This window comes from Cyanistes caeruleus, chromosome 27, assembly GCF_971803275.1.
Source record: "Cyanistes caeruleus chromosome 27, bCyaCae1.hap1.1, whole genome shotgun sequence".
Lineage (NCBI taxonomy): Eukaryota > Metazoa > Chordata > Aves > Passeriformes > Paridae > Cyanistes > Cyanistes caeruleus.
In genome coordinates this window covers 1,505,178-1,525,553 of record NC_141727.1, presented here as the reverse complement: position 1 = coordinate 1,525,553, position 20,376 = coordinate 1,505,178, and the positions used below count along the sequence as shown (strand labels likewise).

Here is a 20,376-nt window from a genome sequence, read left to right as displayed (position 1 = left end):
AACGTATGAATTCATAGGGAATAGCTGAGGGGGACAGTGAGGCAGTGTCCATTCTTTGCCACTGTTCACCATTTCAAAAGGGGGAGAAAACCAAATCAAAGCTCCCCCTCAAGCACAAAGGTCACATCAACTCCTCTGCACATGTGGGACTGAGGGGGACAGCAGCCCACACCTGGCTGCTCCTGAGCCAGCCCCAAATCCCCAAAGTCCCACAGCCCTTCCCCGGGGCAGGGAGCATGGGATGGATCTGGGACACACTCTGAAACCAAGACCTTCACTGGTGACTCCCTCATCTTCTGGAGTGAATCCTCTGGCTTCTGGCAGACAGAAATCTGTGTCTGGAGTCCCTGGGTGGGTTTAGGAAGGGGCTGGGCAGACCTGGTCACCCAGGCTCACCCCACTGCCCTCCCCATTATCCTGTAGGCTGGCAGCACACACTGGGGAAGTGAGGGATGTATCTCAACACAAAAGACCACAATTCATAAAACAATGTCTGCTTCTGTGGGCACTTACTGTCCTGAGTAGCCCAGATAGGGGTAGCAGCAAAAATGCTGTCTCCAGAAGCCTTAAAAACAGCTTGAGGAGTGCAAAACAAAGTATCTTTCAAAAAAACAAGTGAGTTTGGCTTCAAAGTTTGTGGGGTTTTCTTAGGTTTTTTTTTCAGTGAGAACAGTGATATTCATGAACTGGCAGAGTATCTAAACCAGCAGCAACAATGAAAAGCATAAACAAACACGGGCTGTGACCCCCTGCTTGTCCCAGCTCACTCTGCCACCACCTCCCCTGTGGCTTCTCTTCCAGCCAAGCAGCCCTTGGGCTCTGGGACTCCCCATGAGGGCACAGACCCTGCTTGGGGACCGCTCTGTCACCAGTGAGGGGTGGCAGAGGGCTCCTCTTGCTCTTGTGAGAGAGCAGGACTGAGGAGATAGCTGGGCCCTGCTCAGGGCTGCTGTGGAAGGGCTGTCCAACCATCCAGGAGCCACTGGCAGTCACTGTCACCACCTGAGCTGGCACCGGAGCCCCTTTGCAGCTACACCCGCCACACTCACACAGGCTTCCCACAGCACAGTCTCCGCCATCTCAGTCGAGATTATCTAATCTTGGTGCAGTAATAAAATAGCAAAATAACAGCTCAAACTGGTGCCTCTGAGGATGGACCCCAAACAAAGGAAATCCATGGCTTGTACCATACCCTTCAGAGTGTGTGAGCAGCAGAGTCTGGTGTCACCAGCTCCTGTGTCCTGAGTGTCCTGTCCCCTGGCTGAGCCGCAGGTCTCCGAGGCCCTTTGTCGTGCAAAGGCTTGGAGAGGCCTCGTTCTCCTCCAGAGCTCGTCCCACAGCTCCATGGCCCGGCTCTGAATGGATTCGTTATCAGGGCTGGAAGGGGGCAGCAGCTGAGGGCAGCCTCGGGATGGGGCCTGGGGCGCAGGGTCGGGGGGGGGGGGGCGGTGATAGGGCCCAGGGGTGACAGTGTCGAGGGGTGACAGTGTCGGGGGGTGACAGTGTCGGGGGGATGACAAGGCCGGGGTGACAGTGTCGAGAGGTGTGACAATGTCGGGGTGACAGGGCCCAGGTGTGACAGGGCCGGAGGGGCCGCTCCTGCCCCTGTCTCCGGGCGAGCGGCGCGTCTGCGGCCGCTCATTGGCGGGAGGCACGAGCGAGCTGTTTTCCCATTGGCTGCACGCCGGCGGGCGGGGCCAATCGCGGCGCAGCGCTTTGTTCTCCGAGCGGCGGCGGTTACCGCGTGGCGAACAAAGCCGCTCACGTTGCGCGGGGAGACGCGAGGCGGCCGCGCGGACGCTGATTGGCCGAGAGCCTCGGGCGCTGGCCAATGGGCGGGGGCGCGCGGGGTGGGGCAGCCGTTGGTCCGGCGCGAGGACAACGGCCGGAACTCAACTCGCCTGAGGCCGCCCCGCGCTGGCCCGCGCCGACAGCTGCTCGGAGCCATGGAGGTGAGGGACGGGACCGAGATGGGCTCCGAGATGGAGATAGGGGTTGGCTGTGCGCCTCCGCCCGTCACACGCCCGGCGGGTCGCCGCGGCTGTCTTGGTCTTGGCTCCGTGGGCGATGAGGAGGTGTCGAGGCCCGACGAGCGTCGCGCCGGCCCCAGGCGGGTGTCCGAGCCCCGCTACCCCCTCCGCGCCCCGGCGCCCTCCCGTGTGGGAGCAGGTGTGAGACACGGAGCTCAGGCCTGTGGGGGAAATACCCCTCAGCATCCTGAGAAACACTTGTTTAGGGAAAAAGGGGGAAAGTATGGGCTCGGGGATGTCTTAGGGTTGCCTCTGGCCCTACAAGTTTGCCCTTGTTCTGTGGGATTGCAGACTATACGAGTGTCAGGTGACCCTGTGAACGGCAATCTCTGAGGAGAAAATATGACACAGTAAGCTCAGGACATAGAGGCGAGCTCCACAATAACTTAATGTGTTCACTTATTTGGAAAATGTGCCAGAAGAAGATAGGAAAATACCTGGGTGTAATAGTGGTGGGAGGTACGATGAAGATGACATGGTGCATCGGGAGGGAGGTGCAGAAGGATGTGTTTCTAGAGAGCAGAGCTTATTCAGAACCCTGATCCTGGGTTGACTCTTCTGGATTTTTTTGTCATTCCAGATGAGCTGCTATGGTAATATGCCAATAACTTTACTTTTCTGTTTGTTGGCTAAAGGGGGTTTTAGTTAGCCAGTTTAGCTTTTCTTTGTGTGCCTCACCCCTGGGAGAAGAGAAGAGCCTTCAGTTTTTCATTCTCATTCCTTACTCCTCCTGGCCTATGGTTTCTGGCACTTGGAGGGGTGTCCCTCCAGTTGGAGTCATTTCTTCCGTAGTTACAGAATGGAGCAGGTTTCCACCTCAGCTCTCAGGGTGTGTATTGTAGGAAATTTCCAGCTTCTGACATCTGGAAATGCACATCCGTGTCATCATGTTACTTAAACAGTGCATGGGAGCAGTGATGGAAGGATAAGAGATGTCCAGGAATGTATGAAGGCTGAATAACTTCTGCTGCTGTTGGAAGAAGGGTTCCCTGCCCATGACAGGGGTTGGAACTGGATGAGCTTTAAGGTCTCTTCCAAACCATGGCATGATTCTGTGAGCATTCTTCTGTATTTGATGTTCCTCTGTAGTGGCTCTGCTGGTGGGAAGCTCAGCTGGTAGTAGCAGGAAGAGTGTAGATTTCCTCTTGATCTGCACCTTCTGTGTCTCTGCACACCTCTGGAGTTTCTTGTACTTTGGTAGGTTCAGCTTTTCCTTCAGGGTAAATAGGAAAGTATTTTACATCCATATGTAGAACCACATCCTTGAAAACTCAGATGGAACAGAATCCAGCAGTAAAACAGAAGTGTTAAAGAAGTTAACATTGGTATAAAATCCACAACTGTCAGCTCTTTATAATTGTGTCTCTGTGTAGTTATGTCTGTGTGTACTGATGTCCCTGTCCTTTTCCCTGTCCCCACAGCCCAGCATGGTGCTCTGTGTGTACTGATGTCCCTGTCCTTTTCCCTGTCCCCACAGCCCAATGTGGCATTCTGTGTGTACTGATGTCTGTGTCCTTTTCTCTGTCCCCACAGCCCAACGTGGCGTTCCGAGGAGGCAGCCGCTGCTGGGGCAGTGCGGAAGCGGGCGGGAGGCCCACGGACGTGTTCAGCACTGCCCTGCCGGGCTCTGCCTCGCTCTATGCCTGCTACAAATCACAGGTTCAGTTGGCTATTGATTATTTTTATAGCTCTGTAAGAGTTTGTGTTGCTTGTGAACAGAATGGTCAGAATATGTTTCTAAAGTGGTTGCTTACACTGGTGAACATAAATAAGTGTTTGATTTAACTATAGTAAATCTTCATCGCTGTAACTTTCATCAGAAGGGACCGTGGCTTTTCTAATGCAGTCACTGAGGAAGCTGTAGGGGATGTTTGGTAAAATGGTATTTCACTATTGTTCTGGTGAAATGTTCATGGTAATTGTTCTTCTGTTGGCATAAACAATTGCTGGCAGAGTGAGGAGCAAAGAACTCTTTTAGGAAAACTGGAAACTGGGTATGAAGGAGAACCTTATTGCCTCAGATGTTTCTGTAGTCCAAGCATTTGTATGAACCAGTTCTTAGTCTGATCAGCAGAAACTGCCAGGACAGTTAAATATGTCAGTTATCTCTTGGAATTTCTGCCTTTCATAGCCATAAACTTTCACAGAGGCAGAAGACTCAAATGAAAATTCATTCCCAGTACATTCAAGACCAGACTTGCTACTTTTTCCATCCAGGACTTGTTATTTTGATAGACTACTATGCTCCACAAAGGAGTGTATCGTGAGTCTTTAACATCTAATCTTGCAAAAACGCCGTTTATTGTTTCACTTACTAAGAAGGCCTATTGTGTGTAAACCAAAGAGATAAGACAAAGGTGTTCCTTTTCACTTAATCAGGATATAATGCATTTCCTCAAAGAATTTGCTCTAGGTCTTCTTCAGTACTTTAATACCCTTTAATAATGGGGAGAAAGGGGGTCTAACTCCTAACTCCTGTCAGGGATCAATCAGCAGAAACTGGAGCAGCTGTTTTCAGCTAACATTGTTGCTGGTTTTAAAAAGTCTCTAAGGATAAACAAGGGTCAGGTTGAGAAAGGAGACATTGTTTATTCTGTGCTTGGTGCCAGGGGAAGTTTTCCACAAAGCAAGCACACCAAGGAGTGAAAAGCAAGAGAATTTAGACACTAAAATTTGCATAAACCTGCCTGTCTAATCTACCATTCCTGCCTGCCTAATGCAGTCACTGAGCTTGTGTAGCCTTAAGTAAAATATCCCACCTCTGGTGATCTTCATCTTTCTTTGCTCATTCCATTGCCTGATGCATTTCTTCAGTGTCATGGTAGATAGTAAGAAAGTGTTTCTGCTACTCTTCTTAGGTTCTTTTAACAGCCTTTGCAAATTTTTACATTGTAGCAATTTCTATACTAGCTTAAGGCTCATTTCCATTAGGGCTGGGTTGTATAGTTGAGATTAAGATATAGGGGGTTTTTATTAGTTGAAAAAAAGCTACTGGGGGTTGAATAGTTAAAATCACAGCCTCTGATCTGAGTAAATTTACAAACACACAAATTAGAATGTGGTTTAATTGAATATCTATTTCTATATATTCACAAGGAGTACTAAAGCATTCCCACCTTTTACCCATGTATCTGAGGATCATTTTTATATTAACCACTGGTGGAATTTCAGAATTACAGATGTTCTGTTCCATATCTAGGCAGAAATCTTGAATTTCAATTGTATTTCCTTCTGCTGTTGTTCATTAGCTGTACAGGTGCTGACACCTGTGGTTTGTCTTCTGTTTCTTTCTTAATGGGCCCATACTCTGTGTCCTGTTGGCAACATTGTGGTTCCATTATTGATCAGGTCAGGAGCATGAATAAAAAGCATGAATAATACAGCATGAATATCATATACTGTAGTTTTAAGTGTAGTCAATGTTAAATAGTATTTGTTGTTTCCCTACCTCCTTAATTACATACAGGCTGAGTTCCCAGATTTGAGGCACTTTGGGAGGTGTTAATGGTTAGGGATTTCCTTTTATCTTTATTTGTATCAAATGGCCTTCTGCTACTACTTTATCTCTTATAGCTGAGCAATGATATTTACCTTCATCCTCCTTATGCATCAAAGGAAATTTTGTCAGATTTTTGTCAGATTCCCATCTAGTTGTAACATTAATTAATAATTTAAATTCTCTTCCATCCTTCTTAAACCATTGTACAATTGGTTTCTTGTTACAGTCTTTGACTGGACAAGAAAGAACAAAAGGATTACCTATATAAGTTTCATATTCAAAAAGGTTAAGGCAATTCAAGGAAACATGTCACAGTAATAATCTTAACCAATGTAAAACTCTACCAACATTATAGCAAGTTTGACATCTGGCACTCTCTTGGCAATCCTGGTCTGTGCAATTCTGTTTGTCTAAAATAATTACTGCAGCTGGAATTGCTACTACCCCTTGAGGGCATTCAAGTTCTATCTAAGACAGGTCTTCTTCCCAGGCAGAGTTCACAAAGTTACTCTTTAATTTTTTTAGTCCCAAAGTTTCAGAGGAGGTGGTTTCTCACTTCCCTGATCCTGTAAGTTTTCTTCAGTCCTGAATGGTGGTTCCACAGCTCTAGTCCTTGAAGTTTCGCAGCTGTGTATGTTGTAAAATAAACCTGGTATGGTCCTTTCCAGTGTTCCTTTGGTGGCTCATTGTTCCATGGTCTTAGACCCAATCTCCCACCTGGATGTGAGGAACAGGAAGGTTGAGATCAATCAGATTTCTGCAGTGAAGGTACTTGTTGATAGAGGACAAAAATCTCCTTAGAGAGATAACATAATTACGGCAAGTGTTCTTGGCCCAGATACTCACAGAAAGTGGTTTGTAAGAGACTACCTACCTGATAAGGTCTCCTGTGTAGATTTCAAAAGGACTGAGTTTCTCTGGATCTAGGTGTTATTCTGACCCTCAATAGTTCTGGTGGCAACATCTCAGGACTCTTTGTTTTGTCCTTTATTCCTTCTGTGGTACATGGAGGTTTGATTGGGCAGCTCAGTTGGTGTAGCCTCAGGTGTTCACTGCCCAAGTGGCCTTCACTAAATGTAGATCCCAATGTTTGAAGGTCTCACCACCCACTGCTTTCAGTGTGGTTTTTAACAGTCCACTGTACTATTCAAGCTCCCCAGAGCCTGGTGCTCCATACCCAGTACAGCAAATGCTTGGATCAGATTTGTTTCCAGTCTGCTGTGGGCAGATCTGATGTTAACTCAACCCTTTGTGCCTCACGTTTGTTGGGTGCCAGTTAAGGCTGTTGTGGTTTGGGAATGGCATTTCCCAGTTCAGTTTTCTCACTGAGACTCTCCAAACCACACATTGATTTCTCCCTCCCCTGCTCTCCCCTTCCCTTCCTTGCTGTGGCACAGTGGAGAGGAGAATTGGAGACACAAAAGGCAAAGATCACGGGTTGGCATATAAACAATTTACTGGGAGCAGCAGAGAGAAGAAAAGGAATGGTAGCAGCCACAGCACTAATCATAGAGGGTACAAGAAAAGATTCACATGGAAAAATTTCCCAGTGATACTGGGTGGGTCTCCATTTTCTTGACTGCAAATATCCCCTTCTCCCTGGAAAAGAGCCCCTTTCCCCCACCTCAGGCAATGAGATTGGGTGGTACAGAATAACTTCTTGGGTCCTAGCCATGCCCCTTCCCAGCTACTGCAGAAAATTAACCCTGTCCTGGCCAGAATCAGAACAGTGCTGACACACCTATAGGTGTCCTGTGCCTAGGAATGACCTCCTTCAGTAGGACCTCACCTACTTCCTCAGCTTGGTTGGTTTGGCAGGGAAAAGCTTCAGGCCCACAGGAAATGTGTCAACTATTACCAGTAAGTTTTGTACCCATTCTGCCATGGCAATGAGAGAAATCTATTTGCCAGTAATTTCCTGGTGTGTTCCTTTTTTGGCTTGTCTTGGGGAAGGCTGAGGCTGGTTCTGTCCACGCACACTGTGGTTCACATTTCTTCACTGTACTTTTTGTGATGCCTCCCATTCCAGTCCCAAGGGTACAATGTTTTACATTGATTTCCAAAAACTTGGGCTGTTCTTAAATCCCTGTGGTAAAGCAGTCCAGCATAATTGAATCTTTGGTCCCCTTTCTGGATTTTCCCATTCAAATGCAAACAGCTCCTGACTTTAGTGTCCAGTGGGATACAAAAGGAAGCATCTTACAAGTCCAGTACCAATACCTGTTACTATGCCTGCCTAGGCAGTTTTGGGGAAGGGGTCTCTGTTGATCACTGGGTGGTTGGGGAGTGCCCCCTACTCAGTTTCCAGCAAAGGTCAGCTCAGGACATGCAGAACACAAGCCTGAGTGACAAAAAAATTGTGATGTGCAGCTCCAGCACCATCTTCTTAAACAATTGCCAGGCAGGATGTAAAATACAAATGCTTTCCATAAGCCTTAAGCAACACTTGTTTAGCACACCTGAGAGCATCTGTTTGTGTTCAAAAGAGTCATGAAAGGTGAGAATATGATCAGCTTCTGTCTGCAACAGAGAGCAAGGGAAGGGACAGAGAATTCTGCTTAAGAATATGGAGAATTCTGCTTAAAGACATTAACATGGCCTGAAATTGTTGTGTTCCAAGTGTGTGGCTTGCTTACTTCTCATGTGCTGGTTCCTCCAAGAATGAGCTCAGTTACAACCATGTGCAATGACAAAATGACAGTTTGATATGTTTCATATTAAATAAATTATTTTGTTGTATATTAAATGCAGAATGAAGAAAATATGGAGTTACCTCAGGCCTACAGTTCTTCCCTTTCAACATCAGAGTACTCTGCACCCATGGACCCTTCCCTTTTGTACCCCACTTGGTCTACATGTACAGATGACACCAAGCAGCCTGCTGCTCCTCAGGTTAACCTGAAATCCAGGTAGTCATCCTTGACAGGGAGTGTGTGTCTGTGTGTGTGTGTTGGACTAGATAGATTATATTTTTTTTTGTTTAATTTAATGTAGAAAGTACTTTGAATGAAGGAATAGTTTTTATTAATGCACAGTTGTTTTCAGGATTCAGCCCGAAAGGAATGATTATGGCAGTGAAGCTGATTTGTATGGACTCGTGTCAGACATCTTGGAAGAACAAGACAAACCACAGCCATGCTTTGCTGAGGGGTGAGTGAGGTGCAGGTGACAAACTCCTTTCTCAGATCTCACTGTGCTCCTGAGTCAGCTCCAACTGCTGCTGGCCAGGCCTCATGCCCTGTGAGCTTTCTCTTCCTTATCCTCATCTTCCAACATTTAGTTTGGGACACTTGGAAACTTTTCTCAAGGCACTTAGATTGTGTGGCAGCTTGTGGCTCTCTGTTATTTACAGAACTTACTAATTGGCATTTTTTAAATAAGATCTTATAAGTGTTGTGGACATGCTGTATTCAGATTAATCCCCTGGATGTATGCCAGGTCAGTTTTTTTATTTTAATCAGGACTGAATTCAGACTTTAGGTTTCTTTGTTAGTGTCAATTCACAGAAAAAATAGACAAAGCACAGGCTTCTTCACATTTTCCTGAACAAGGCGGGAGAAAAATTCCATGCAAAATTAATGTTTCTTGCTGTTAGTGATACCCAAGCAATATTTGTGTATCTAAATGATACATGATAAAATAATTTATTTTGCCTCTATTGCCTCTATTCCTGCACCAGAAGAGACAATTCCATAGTCATAACAACATAACACAGAAGGGTGCAGGTCCAGCAGCCTCAGGATACTTACAGAGCTGTCTTTTCCTTTTCCAGGTCTAAGAGACAAGACAGGGAGTCCAGTTCTCAGGTTCCCAAGCCAGGCACTGCTTTTCCTTTCTGTCTTCTCAAACAATTCCAGTGATTTCTCTATGTGTGCTGAGTTATGTGTCTGAAATGAGGGAAAACTTCAGAGTCAGTCTTGATATCATGAGACAACTCAGTAATTCTTTCCCTGTGGACAGGCAAGGCTGGTTCAGGACTCCCAGAACTGGCCTGCAATGGCTTCCAGGCACAATTTCCCTTTTACTTAGTCTGTTTACAGTTCTCCTTGGCAGTCAGGGATTGATGGTCCAGTGTTAATTCATGCTGGTTAGTAGAAATGAGGTGTGCTGGGGTGCTGCCTCTGGCTTTACCTGCAGGAAGCAGTGCAGGCCAGTGTAAGGCACAAGTGAGGTGAGAGAGAAGCATTTTCTCTGGAGTGCTGGGACGTGGCTTTGGAAGACTGAGGGCTGTCTGGGTGCCTGAACTTGGTGCTGAACCAGTATTTCTGTGATGATGGACAGGGCTGATGGACCAGGATTTGATGTGTACACATCTCTTGCAGCTTGAAGGCCTGTCCATAGCTCCTGAGCTGTAGTGGCGTGTTTAGACAAGGCAGAATCAGTTTTCTCAGCTAGATACGGGAAACTGAAGCTGACAGGAGTGGGTAGGAGTTAAAGTCAGACATCTTGGAATCATTTGAGAGAAATCATTTGGGAATAATTAGTTTCTTAAACTTTGTTCTGTGTTTGGGAATGAAGAGCAGCAGCACAGATCAGTGTCTAACCATGTGTTTCTTGTTTTTCAAGGAGTTGCCCTCCCACCCTGAAGTCAGTGTGGCCAGTGAACACGACCAGAATGGAGCCCCATGAGCTGTTGCCAGAAGCCAGGAGGGCAGTTGTTGGAACAGTGCCCCAGCAGGGTTTCTGTGGCAGTGAGTCCATCCCTGCTGCTGACAAGCAGTTCCTGCAGAGTCCCACTCTGGTGGCACAGCAGAAAGCAGATGATTGTTACCGTGGCTTTGCTGGTGTGGACCTGGAGGAGCAGAGCTTGTACTCTGCCAGAAGCGATCGTGCCAATGGCTGCAACTTGCAGGCTAATGAGAGTATGAAGACAACACCTGTATATCAAAACTACCCCTACCTGAAAAACACCTATGCAGCCCAGGCTGGGTACTCAGAAGCAATCAAAGACTCAGGAGCTGATGCTTATTCTTATGGAAGGGAGAAGGTGTGTCCCAAAGGAGCAGATGCACAGGTGCACCCAAAGCGGGCAGAAACATTCCTTCCACAGTGTCACAGATACAATGAGAACACAGATTATACCAGATACACTGAATATTCTCATGCTGGTAAAGCAAAGCCCAACAAGGGCACCAGTTGTAGCCTCCAAGAAAATAGAAAGCTGGTAAATGGAACCCCTGAGGCACCATCTTTGGATGCAGAGTCTTATGCTAAATTATTTCAAGTAAAATCAGGAACTCAGAAAAAATTTGAAGATACAATTTCGGATCAGCATGACTTTACATTTCCCAAGTCTGTAGGACTTGTATCAGAAAAACAGTTTGCAAGTGAATCTTCCTTCGGCACTGATTTTGGGCAAAAATTTGAATATGGACTAAAATCTTTTGCAGCTTGTCCAGGAAATAATGGTGTGGAAAAACAGCAGTTTTCCAAGGCCGATCTTCAGAATCCTGAATTCTATAAATCAGTCCCACTGTTGCCCAGTGCAACAGTCCCCTCAGCAGGTTCTAGCACCAGGCCAGGGTGGATGAACATCCAAACCAAACCCATGGCTTCTGGCCCCTTCCAGAATCCAAGTCCTTTGTTGAAACTGAATAATCAGTCATCTGCATTTGCAAAAAGCTCTCGTCATTCTAATGATGTTTTTCAGTTGCCATCTTCAAATTTGCCTTTAAATAGTAATTTACTTCACAAGTACTGTCAAGACAGCCCATTGCTCTCCAACCTTGAGTTCGGCTACAGCGCTGCAGAACGAGCTCGGGCAGCTGCATGCATGGAAGCTCTGGTCAGGGGTGGGGAAGAGAACCTCATCGAGTACCTCAGTGAGAAGAAGTTGAAGCAGCCAAATGGATTCTGTGACAGTTACTTGGCCCAGCAGTTGGGGATCATTGATAATCTGAACAAACAGCGTTTCCAGCTGAAGCCACAGAGCGAGCAGTGTGATCTGGAAGGGCAGAACCAGGCGGATGGGGTGTTTCAGGACATGTACCAGGAGTTACTGGAGTCTCAGGGGCAGCTGCATCTTGGGGCAGGGAATGGGGACACCGGTGCTGGGAGCCTGCAGGCTCCAGGCATTCCCAACTGCATGGTGGGTGACTTCAGGCGGAACCGGCAGCTGGGCCCCAGCACCTTCCCCATGCGATCTGCTCACCTCATGGGCCGCTCCGTGGTGCCTCTGATGGACCCTCACACCTTGTTCTCCCAGGATGATCTCAAACGCCTCTACCCCTGCTTCACGGAGAAGATGTACGGCGACAGTGCACTCTCTGGTTTTGTGTCAGCATTTGGATTTCAAAAGCAAGTTAAAAGTCGCAGTGGGCCTGCCAGTGAGCTGCATGTGAGACTGGAAGAGTGTTATGAGCAATGGAGAGCTTTGGAGAAAGAAAGGAAGAAGGTAAGAAAACCAAACTAGACTAATATCACAGATTTTGATGTAGATCTCATCCTTCTCAGTGCAGTCACAGATCATGGGTAGTTGTGCTGTTAGGAGTTGAAATGCTGGATGGGACTTCAAAGTAACAAGTTTGTTTCACTGTGTTTTGGGACAGAAAGTGAAAGGTGTGGTGATTTGTAGCCTGGCTGGAAGCATAGCTAATGTTGTATGGAACGTTGTACTAAAAGCAGGAATTCAGGGACTTTTCCAGTCCCCAGGGCAGGGGAAGATGTGTTCATGAGGAAAAAAGATGTGCTATACATTTTTTATTACTACAATAAATACAGTGCCTGTGGAACTTTAAAGCAAATCCAGTAAATATGTTTTGAATCAAAACTAAACTTTAATTATTTCAATTCAATCTTTTAGGAGCTACATTGAATTCCTACCTCTGGTTTCCCTGAAGGTTTAAACCTAAGGTGTATTTGAAGGGATTCTTTTTTTTCACAGAAGCAGAGGCTGAGGGAAGGGTCATTTAATTAAAACGCTTGCAGTAAAAGGCTCAGGTACTGCTGTGTGAAGCCCTGCTAAAAGCAGTTGCCTTTTTTGGTCTGTAGGAAAACTTGTCTTCATTTCACCAGCTGAGATGGGGTTTGAATTTCAATGCCTGGAATTGTCTATGGGGGAAGCTGGGCCAAGTGTCACCTGGCAATAGTGGGGCCTTTGAGAGTTCTCCTGTGCCAGCCCCTACAAAGAATCTAATTCCAAGAAGATGTAGCATGGGGATTGTTTTGGTGGCGTTTCCTGATAAAAGCCAATGGTTGCTTTGAATAGAGGGGCTAAGGAAAAGTGACCACAGCATAGGGAGAGGAGGTGGTGTCTGGGGTGCCTGGAAAGTGCAAGAATGAAAAAGGTGGCATGTGCATGATCAGGGGCCATGGGGGAGAAATACAGTTTTATCACAGAATCCCAGAATGGTTTGGGTTGGAAGGGACCTTAAAGCCCACCCAGTGCCATCCTGCCATGGGCAGGAACACCTCCCAGTACCCCAGGTTTGCTCCAAAGCCTGGCCATAGACACTTGCAGGGATCCAGGGGCAGCCACAGCTGGTCTGGGCACCCTGTGCCAGGGCCTCACCATCCTCTCAGGGAACAATTTATTTCTAATATCTAGTCTAAACTTGCTTTCTCTGTGTGAAGCCATTCCCTCTTGGCACACCATGCTGTTGTTAATAGTGGACCACTATGAAACCACCCAAGAATTGCAATTTTAAATCAGATTCAGCTAATTCTATGTTGTTATGAGTGTTTCAGAGTGACATAACAAGAGGATGAGTGAGATGGAAACTTGGAATCTTGCAAAGTTTTCAAAATAGTTTTCTGATGGCTAAATAAAATACAGAATCCTGGAATGGTTTGGTTTGGTAAGGACCTTAAACACCATCCAGCTCCACCCACCTGCCACAGGCAGGAACACCTTCCACTAGACCAGGATGCTTAGGAAAAAAACCTTTCACTAGTTTAATCTGTACAAAAATTAGGTTAATTGCTGACTGAAACAGTTTTATTTTAATTTTATGTGTGAGATCCACATCTGTTTGGTCATTTTTTTTTCCCTGTAATTCTGACTTGCCTCCATTTTATTTCCAGGCAAAACCAGTACAGGCTGTAGTCAGAGTGAGCAGACATAGCACTGCTGGAACACGGTGTGCTGGCACGATTGCTTTAGTTGAACTGCTTTGAGTAAAGCAGTTGTTCACTTAAAGCAGGTGATTGTCTCACCAGAGGGTTAAATCTCAAATGCCTGAATCCTCATTGTCTCCTTTAAAAAACTCCAAAACCCTGATGGGAAGAATTTGAATCTGATATTTTTTCTTATTTCTGTAATGAAGCACACTCTGCATGTACATTCTGAGGGAGTTGTTCTTTTGTTTTCTGCAGACTGAATCAGCTCTTGCTAAGAATTTCCAAGGGAAGAAGGTTTCCAGTACTAACAACATTCCAATTCCAAGGCTGACATCAAATCCATCAAGGGTTGATCGCTTAATTGTGGATCAGCTACGGGAACAAGCCAGAGTGAGTTGTAGAACTAAAAAATAATCTATTGAACTTATCCTACAGAACTTAGAGTACAGTGTAAGATAGGTAAGATGATCAGAGCAGCTTTTCCCAAAATAGCTTTGTTCTTCAATGCTGTGCAGGGAATAACATTTCAGCAGTCCCTGTTAGAGCTTCTGCAGCTCCAGGGTGCTGTTTCCAGGGAACCACAGAGAGGCTGAGGCTCACAGTTACATCCCCATGTGCCAGGAGGACGTGGTTCCTGGTGCAGGAGCATGCACGTGGTGCAGCATCCAGTCCTGGAGCCTGGGCACAGCTCTCTGGGGTGCTGCATTCAGAGTTGCTCAGCAGGGAAATGTTCACTGTGGATTTAGAAACACTGTGATGGAGGAGGTATTTGTGGGGAAAAACAGGTATAGTTAATGTTTGGAAGATGTTGACATAATATATTTGCTTGAGAGTCTGGTATATTTTAATGCAGAATGATTATTTGAAGCACCTTCAGCCTGAGTTTCTGTTGCAAGTTTGCTGTTTAACCCAGAGAGCCATAACCAGTAGGGCAAGGGAGGCTGGCATCTGCTGAGCTCTCTGGGAAAACCACGGTGCTGGTGGCAGGCCCTGGGTCCATGGGGAGGAGGGAGCACAAACTCTGCCATCAGAATGGTGAGGGGCTGCTGTGGCCCTCCTGGAGACCAGAGCCATTGTGCTGCAGGCAAAGAGAAGCAGAAACCAACCCGTCCCCCCTGGCAGAGGATGTGGGGTGAAAGGGTTCTGGGAAATGTTTGGTTTGGAGGCAGCAGCCTGTCCTACCTGCCTCACACAGGAGAAATAATCTGTGGAGCTTTGTCTGCTCACTGCCTGCAGGACCTGCCTGGTGCAGCTCATCCATCTGAGTGATGGACTGAAAGACATGGATGGGCTTGGTGTACTCTTTTTAAACTCCTGCTCTTTGAATCCCAAAAGAACAGCCTTAGTTTCCATGTTTAGAAGGCTTGCCAGTCCTTGTCCCGGTATTTTAAAACTGCCTCCAAAACAGGGCTTAAGCCTCTCTAGCCATTTGAGGAACACTTCAGGATATATCACCTCAAACCCTTGTTAGGTATCTTGTTTTAAGGTACTTTAATGTTTTTAGGTATTTTTAAGGATGCTCAACAGCAGTGGGGCTGTTAAATGTGGATTCTAAAATTGGAAAGCTTGGTAATGGCCAGAAAGGAACCCTGGTACAAAGATTTGAGAAGCTGAGATGGTTGAATCTGGGATTAACTCTTCATAGTTGGAGCATCCAGTTAAATCTTCTTGACAGCCTTACATGTTCCTTTAAGACATTAAGTGTAGCCATGGCCTGAGGAACATCCCAGTTTGGGGATTTTTAGTTTCTCTTTTTCTGCTGATCAGTAACCAGGTTCTCAGTGTTATGTGGCTGTGGTTGAGGAGTCACCACTGGGAAACCCACAAGTGATGTGACTGGTGTAAGATAAGACAACAAAGATGCACATTTTCAGTGTACTAAACAAACCTGAATTATTTCTGAATGATTGCTCTCAGCTCCCTTAGTGCTGAGTGTTCAACCCAAAGTCATCCCACATGTGGTTCCACAGCAGCTTTTCCTTTCCCAGAGCCGCTGTGAGTGCTGCTGGCCCAGGCTGCCCTGCACAGCACAAGGGGCCCATCTGGGTTTTCACACAGAAATTGCAGCAGTGCCGTGGAAAGGGAAGACCCCAGTGCTCTGCATTCAGGAACATGCACATTGCCCTGAAACCACCTTTTGTTCATGGATGTCTCAAAGCTGTACAGATTTGGTATTAACCAGTAAGCTGAGGATCCTTACTGGGGTGTTGTAGCTTTGCTGTTGTGCTTTGCACACCCAGCTGTACCACAGCTTTGGGTTTGGAGATCAACAAATCACAGGTAAGAACTTAGAACTGCTTTCAGCTGTAACTTCATGAACTGTTCTCAAAAGAAAGTAATGATTATCATTAATCTGTTCTCCCTAGTTAGTTAATTTTCTTGTAAGTGTGGATGAGTACAGTGTGAACCCCTGTAAGATGTGAATTGTTCATTAGATTGTGACTTTACTGGGGAAGATGGAGCGCCTGCGCAGTTCTCCGCTCCTCGCCAACATCTCCACTGCTCTGGATAAACACCTGGAGTCGATCCATGTGGTGCAGGCTCGGAGGAAGGATGAAATTGTCAATGCTTCCAGTCGGCAGCGGCATGGCCCTCCCAGGTGCCAGGATGAGAGAGGTATAGCTGTGCTTATGTACATTTATAAGGTAGCTAGGAAGTTGAACATGTCTTGAAAAATAAGTGAGGTGGGTTGTAATTAAAATTTTAATTTACTTTTCAGTGTTAGAGCTTTGTCAAAGACAGACTGGGTGGGGTTTGGATGAGGTTTTGAGGAGACACTAAAACTGGGTTTTAGAGATAAATAGGTTAAATCAGTTTGGAGGTTGTTATTCAATTAATGAACTAGGAAGGAATAAAAATTAGTGGGGTTTTTTGATAACACATTGAGGAATTGGGGATGTTACTAAGCTATTGCCTTTCGTTTCTCCCTGTCCCTCATATTCCTGAACTCTCCAGCTCTGTCTTTGTCTAAAACTTCCTTGGTATCTCCATGCTGAATCTGCCCAAAGTGGCCTTGGGTTACAAATGGATTTCCTCTTCAAGCACCTTCTGTCATAGACTGGTGTAATTACAAGTCATATTTTGGATGCATGCACAAAAATACAATGGGCAGAATGTTTTCATTCTTGATGGTGTCCCAAATATTCAGCTTAATCTTTCACCAGTGCACAGGCAGATGGCAGATTCCCTTGTCTCTGAGATGGGAGTGTCAGGGTAAATTCCTGCTCCCTGCCACATTCTGACCTCCTACCTTGTGTCAGAAGATGTCTTACATTTCTGAATCTTCTCATCTTTTCTGCTCTTCTTTCTACATCTGAATTACAGGGATTATTTTACTTCTTTGGGGTGCAGTTCTGTAATTCTCAAGCTTACCTCAGAAGATACACTGAAGCATTCTTTCTTTTCACCTGTTCCCCATCATTCTTGTTTCTCTTTACCTTGACTGAAGATTAGGGGACTGGTGAAGGGGTTTTTTTGGGTGTTGAAGCCCATGAAGATAATTGATTTTACCTGGCTCTATCAGATCTGTGAGCTCTTTGGAACAGAGTAGTCTGGGAAGGAGTTGTCAGAGATCCAAATTCTTGGTGCAGCTGCTGGGAAATGAGAGGAGGCTCTGCATAATGGATCTGATTACTTACCTGGAGGGGTGGTGCTTGGTCCTCTGTCTCCCATTGCTGTCTTGGGGTGTTGAGCCTGGAGCAGCAGTTGGGGAGGATTTTTTTTAACAGTAAATTATTGGATGCAGTAATTGTATTTGCTGTGTCAGGCAAAACCTTGAGGGAAAGGCCTGAAGCTCTTCTGGTTTGTTTGGGAGCAAATCCTACCCAGCCCTGTTTCCACAGCACCTGATCACAGTTCCATCTGAAATGATATTAAGCATCTGTCACAGAATCACAGGATGGTTTGAGTGGGAAGGGTCCTTAAAACCTGTCCAATGATGGGCTCTGCCATGAGCAGGGACACCTGCCACTATCCCAGATGGCTCCAAGCCCCATCCAACCTGGCCTTGGGCATTTCCAGGGATCCAGGGACAGCCACAGCTGCTCTGGGCAGCCTGTGCCAGAATAACAGGACCACAGCCCAGCTGACCCTTTACAGCTCTGTGGGTCAACACCCATTCACAGAACATGACCTGTGTGCTCAAATCCAATGTCCCAAACAAGCTGTTCCTTCACCCAAGGTAAGGATTTCTTGGCGGGACAGGTGAAGGACCTACCTGTGACCCAGAAGGGAGGGCCCAGGTGCCATCAGTGTGTGTGTGTGTGTACATGGAGCAGCCCACCCCGAGGTGCAGCAGCAGCAGCAGGAAGGTGCTGTAACAAACTCAGAACATAAAAACCAGCCTTGCTGTGTGAGAGCACAGAAATTGAGAGCCAGCTTTAATAAACCTGTAAAGGGACAGACAAAGACACGAAAGGGACCAAAGGTGAGGGCAACCCCTGCAGTGCTCCAGGACTAAAGGGCCATTTCTCCCTCTGCAGTGGTGCTGGCTCTGGCCACGGCGCTCCGAGCCCTGTGCCTGGCCACACGCAAGGTCCGCACCATGCTGTGGTGCGCCTTCCAGATGACCCTGCCCAAACCCTCCGCTGGCAAACGGGCTCGGGACAGACTTCCTCAGGAGGGGGCAGCGCCCGAAGAGAAACGAGCGGAGACGCCCCCGGCTGCGGCCCCGCGAGGGCCCAGGGAAGAGGGTGCAGAGGGGCCGTGCACGGACCTGCTCCGCAGTGTGTATGAGAAAGGAGACATGAATTCCTCATAATTTTTTGTTCTTTTTAGTTTCTTCAAAGTTTCAACTGCTAAAGTTCATATTTAAAGCTGTATCTTGATGGGAAGTGGGATTTGCCTTAAGGGCTCTCAGGTTAAGCTGTTAACGTGACAGGCAGAGTGAGAATGTTGGAAAGCCAAACTGGTGAATGTTAACTTAAAAAAAATAATCAGACTAATTCATTAACAGCCAAGATATTATTTAACTCCTGTGGGTGAAGCCTGGTGTCCAACTCTCCCCATAACTCCTTTTAGTTTTGCTTTAGGAAATAGGTTTTTAAATAATGATTCTTAAAGACTGTGATGTGACGGGGTGTGAGGTTGGTGTCAGATCAGATTGTGATGTAAAATGGTTTCCTTATTGAACTAAAACCTGGAAACAGGAAGAAAAAAGGCTAGGAATACCCAATATTCATGTAAAACTAGATATTTAAAATACAAATGTTTATGATTTTGAGATTTTAAAGTCTGCGTTTGGGAAAAACAATATGCACCAGCTTCCACTAAATTACCAGTAGAGGAGAATTGCTGTGTGAAACCATGAATTTAGTGAATGTGTTCAGATATTTGGAATGCTCTTGGGAACAAAGGAACTACTGTTGTAAAGTATTTAAGCATAATCAAAACGACAGGCAGATTGTCCTGCAGAGCTGTGAAGGAGCTTCAATAATGAGCGTTGTTTTTAATTTAACTTCAGAAAAGGTCGTGCCAAGTTCTGAAATTTGGATTTTTCTTAAAGTTACTAGTTTGGTTTGAAATTTGATTGTCAGCTTAGAGACTTCTTAGTTCCCTTCTGCATTTGGGCAGCTCCCAGCACTGGTGTTTGCTTGCAGCTCTCAGTCTTTAGGAGCAGGAGTGCTGGATTCACCGGCACCCAACACTGGTGCTCAGGACAGGGAGACCCACAAGCAGTAGGTTAAAGTTACTGAGCATGCTTGCATACCCTAGTACCAACATGGCTCTGTTCTTCCTGCTGCTGGGAATGCTGATATGCAGAAGGGGTGATGGCATCAGATGAATTGTCATTAGATGATGTGCAGAACTGTCTGAGAGAGGCTCAGCAGAAGGTGGGGTGTGATCACGGCAACAACAGAAGTGCTGCCGGTTGAGTGGGGCAGAACAAGCACAGCTTTCTAACAGTCACTGCACTGGGGGTTGTTCAGTTTGACCCAGGCTGTGCTGACTTTAAAGCAAAACTGACTGTGCTGACTGGAGTTGTCAATAAAAAATAAATTCATTTTTGTTGAAGACCTTTTGTTCTGCAAGCGTGCTTTCTAGGCCAGGCTCCTCAAGCCTGAACCAGCACTGGGGGGAAGCACTCTATGAAATTTTGTTCAGGATAAAGCAAAGGGGATGCTAAAATCCCTCTCTGGGGAGAGCCATGACCACTAACATCAGACATGCCAAGGGAGCCAGAGTAGGGAATGTTTCTTCCTTCAAACATCTCAGCTCCAAGCTCTGCATTGCTAGGGAAGGCTGATGCAGCAATTCTGTCATCTGTACTGGGAATCTTAGGGGTGAGTCCAGAGTATTCCTGCTCTATAAATAACTGCCTGCTGTTGGTGCCAGCTGTGCACTCCTGACTGTCCTGAATGGAGCAGCAGTGGTTGGAGCTCCAGAAAATGAGTTGCTGCCTGCCTGGGCATCTGAACCATGGCACAAACTGCTGGCATGGGAAGGGGTGGGCCCACAGTCCTGGGGGGCTGGGGGCAGCCCTGCAGCCTCATGGGCTGGGAAGCATCAGCTCACTTTGAGTTTCCAAAACCCCTGGCTGCTGCTATGGTGCAGCTCCTGGCCACAGCTCCACTCTGCCCCAGGACAGCTGCTGGAAGCCAAAGGGCTGCATTTGCCCTTGCTTCTGATCCCTGTCCCTGAGAGGGCCTTTCCCAACAGCAGAGCAAGGTTTGGCCAGACAGACACAGCAGCCCAGCTGCAGTTGAGCCTGGCTGGGAGTGCAGAGGGCAGTGGTGCCTGCAGAGGGACCTGCAGGGCTGTGGGAGCCAGTGCTCACCGTGTGTGTGACTG

At 46.7% G+C, this 20,376-nt stretch overlaps 2 protein-coding genes across 3 annotated transcripts in view; one reads left to right on the top strand and one right to left on the bottom strand.

The window, feature by feature from the left end:
• Positions 1-1,851, bottom strand: part of NSF (N-ethylmaleimide sensitive factor, vesicle fusing ATPase) — a 76,265-nt gene extending 74,414 nt beyond the window's left edge. Inside the window, exon 1 of one of the 2 annotated variants that reach the window (XM_086864797.1) lies at positions 1,193-1,851. In XM_086864797.1, coding sequence (XP_086720923.1) covers positions 1,193-1,346 — 154 coding nt within the window. In that variant the 5' untranslated portion in view covers positions 1,347-1,851. The remainder of the gene's footprint in view (positions 1-1,192) is intronic. The other variant, XM_086864796.1, reaches the window with a different exon arrangement.
• Positions 1,845-19,599, top strand: MEIOC (meiosis specific with coiled-coil domain). Its single transcript, XM_086864795.1, has 8 exons — positions 1,845-1,952; positions 3,564-3,689; positions 8,281-8,438; positions 8,575-8,679; positions 10,096-11,923; positions 13,843-13,977; positions 16,023-16,203; positions 18,069-19,599. The coding sequence occupies exons 1-8, from the start codon at positions 1,947-1,949 to the stop codon at positions 18,344-18,346; spliced, it is 2,817 nt and encodes a 938-aa protein (XP_086720921.1). The 5' UTR covers positions 1,845-1,946; the 3' UTR covers positions 18,347-19,599.
• Positions 19,600-20,376: the final 777 nt, after the last annotated feature.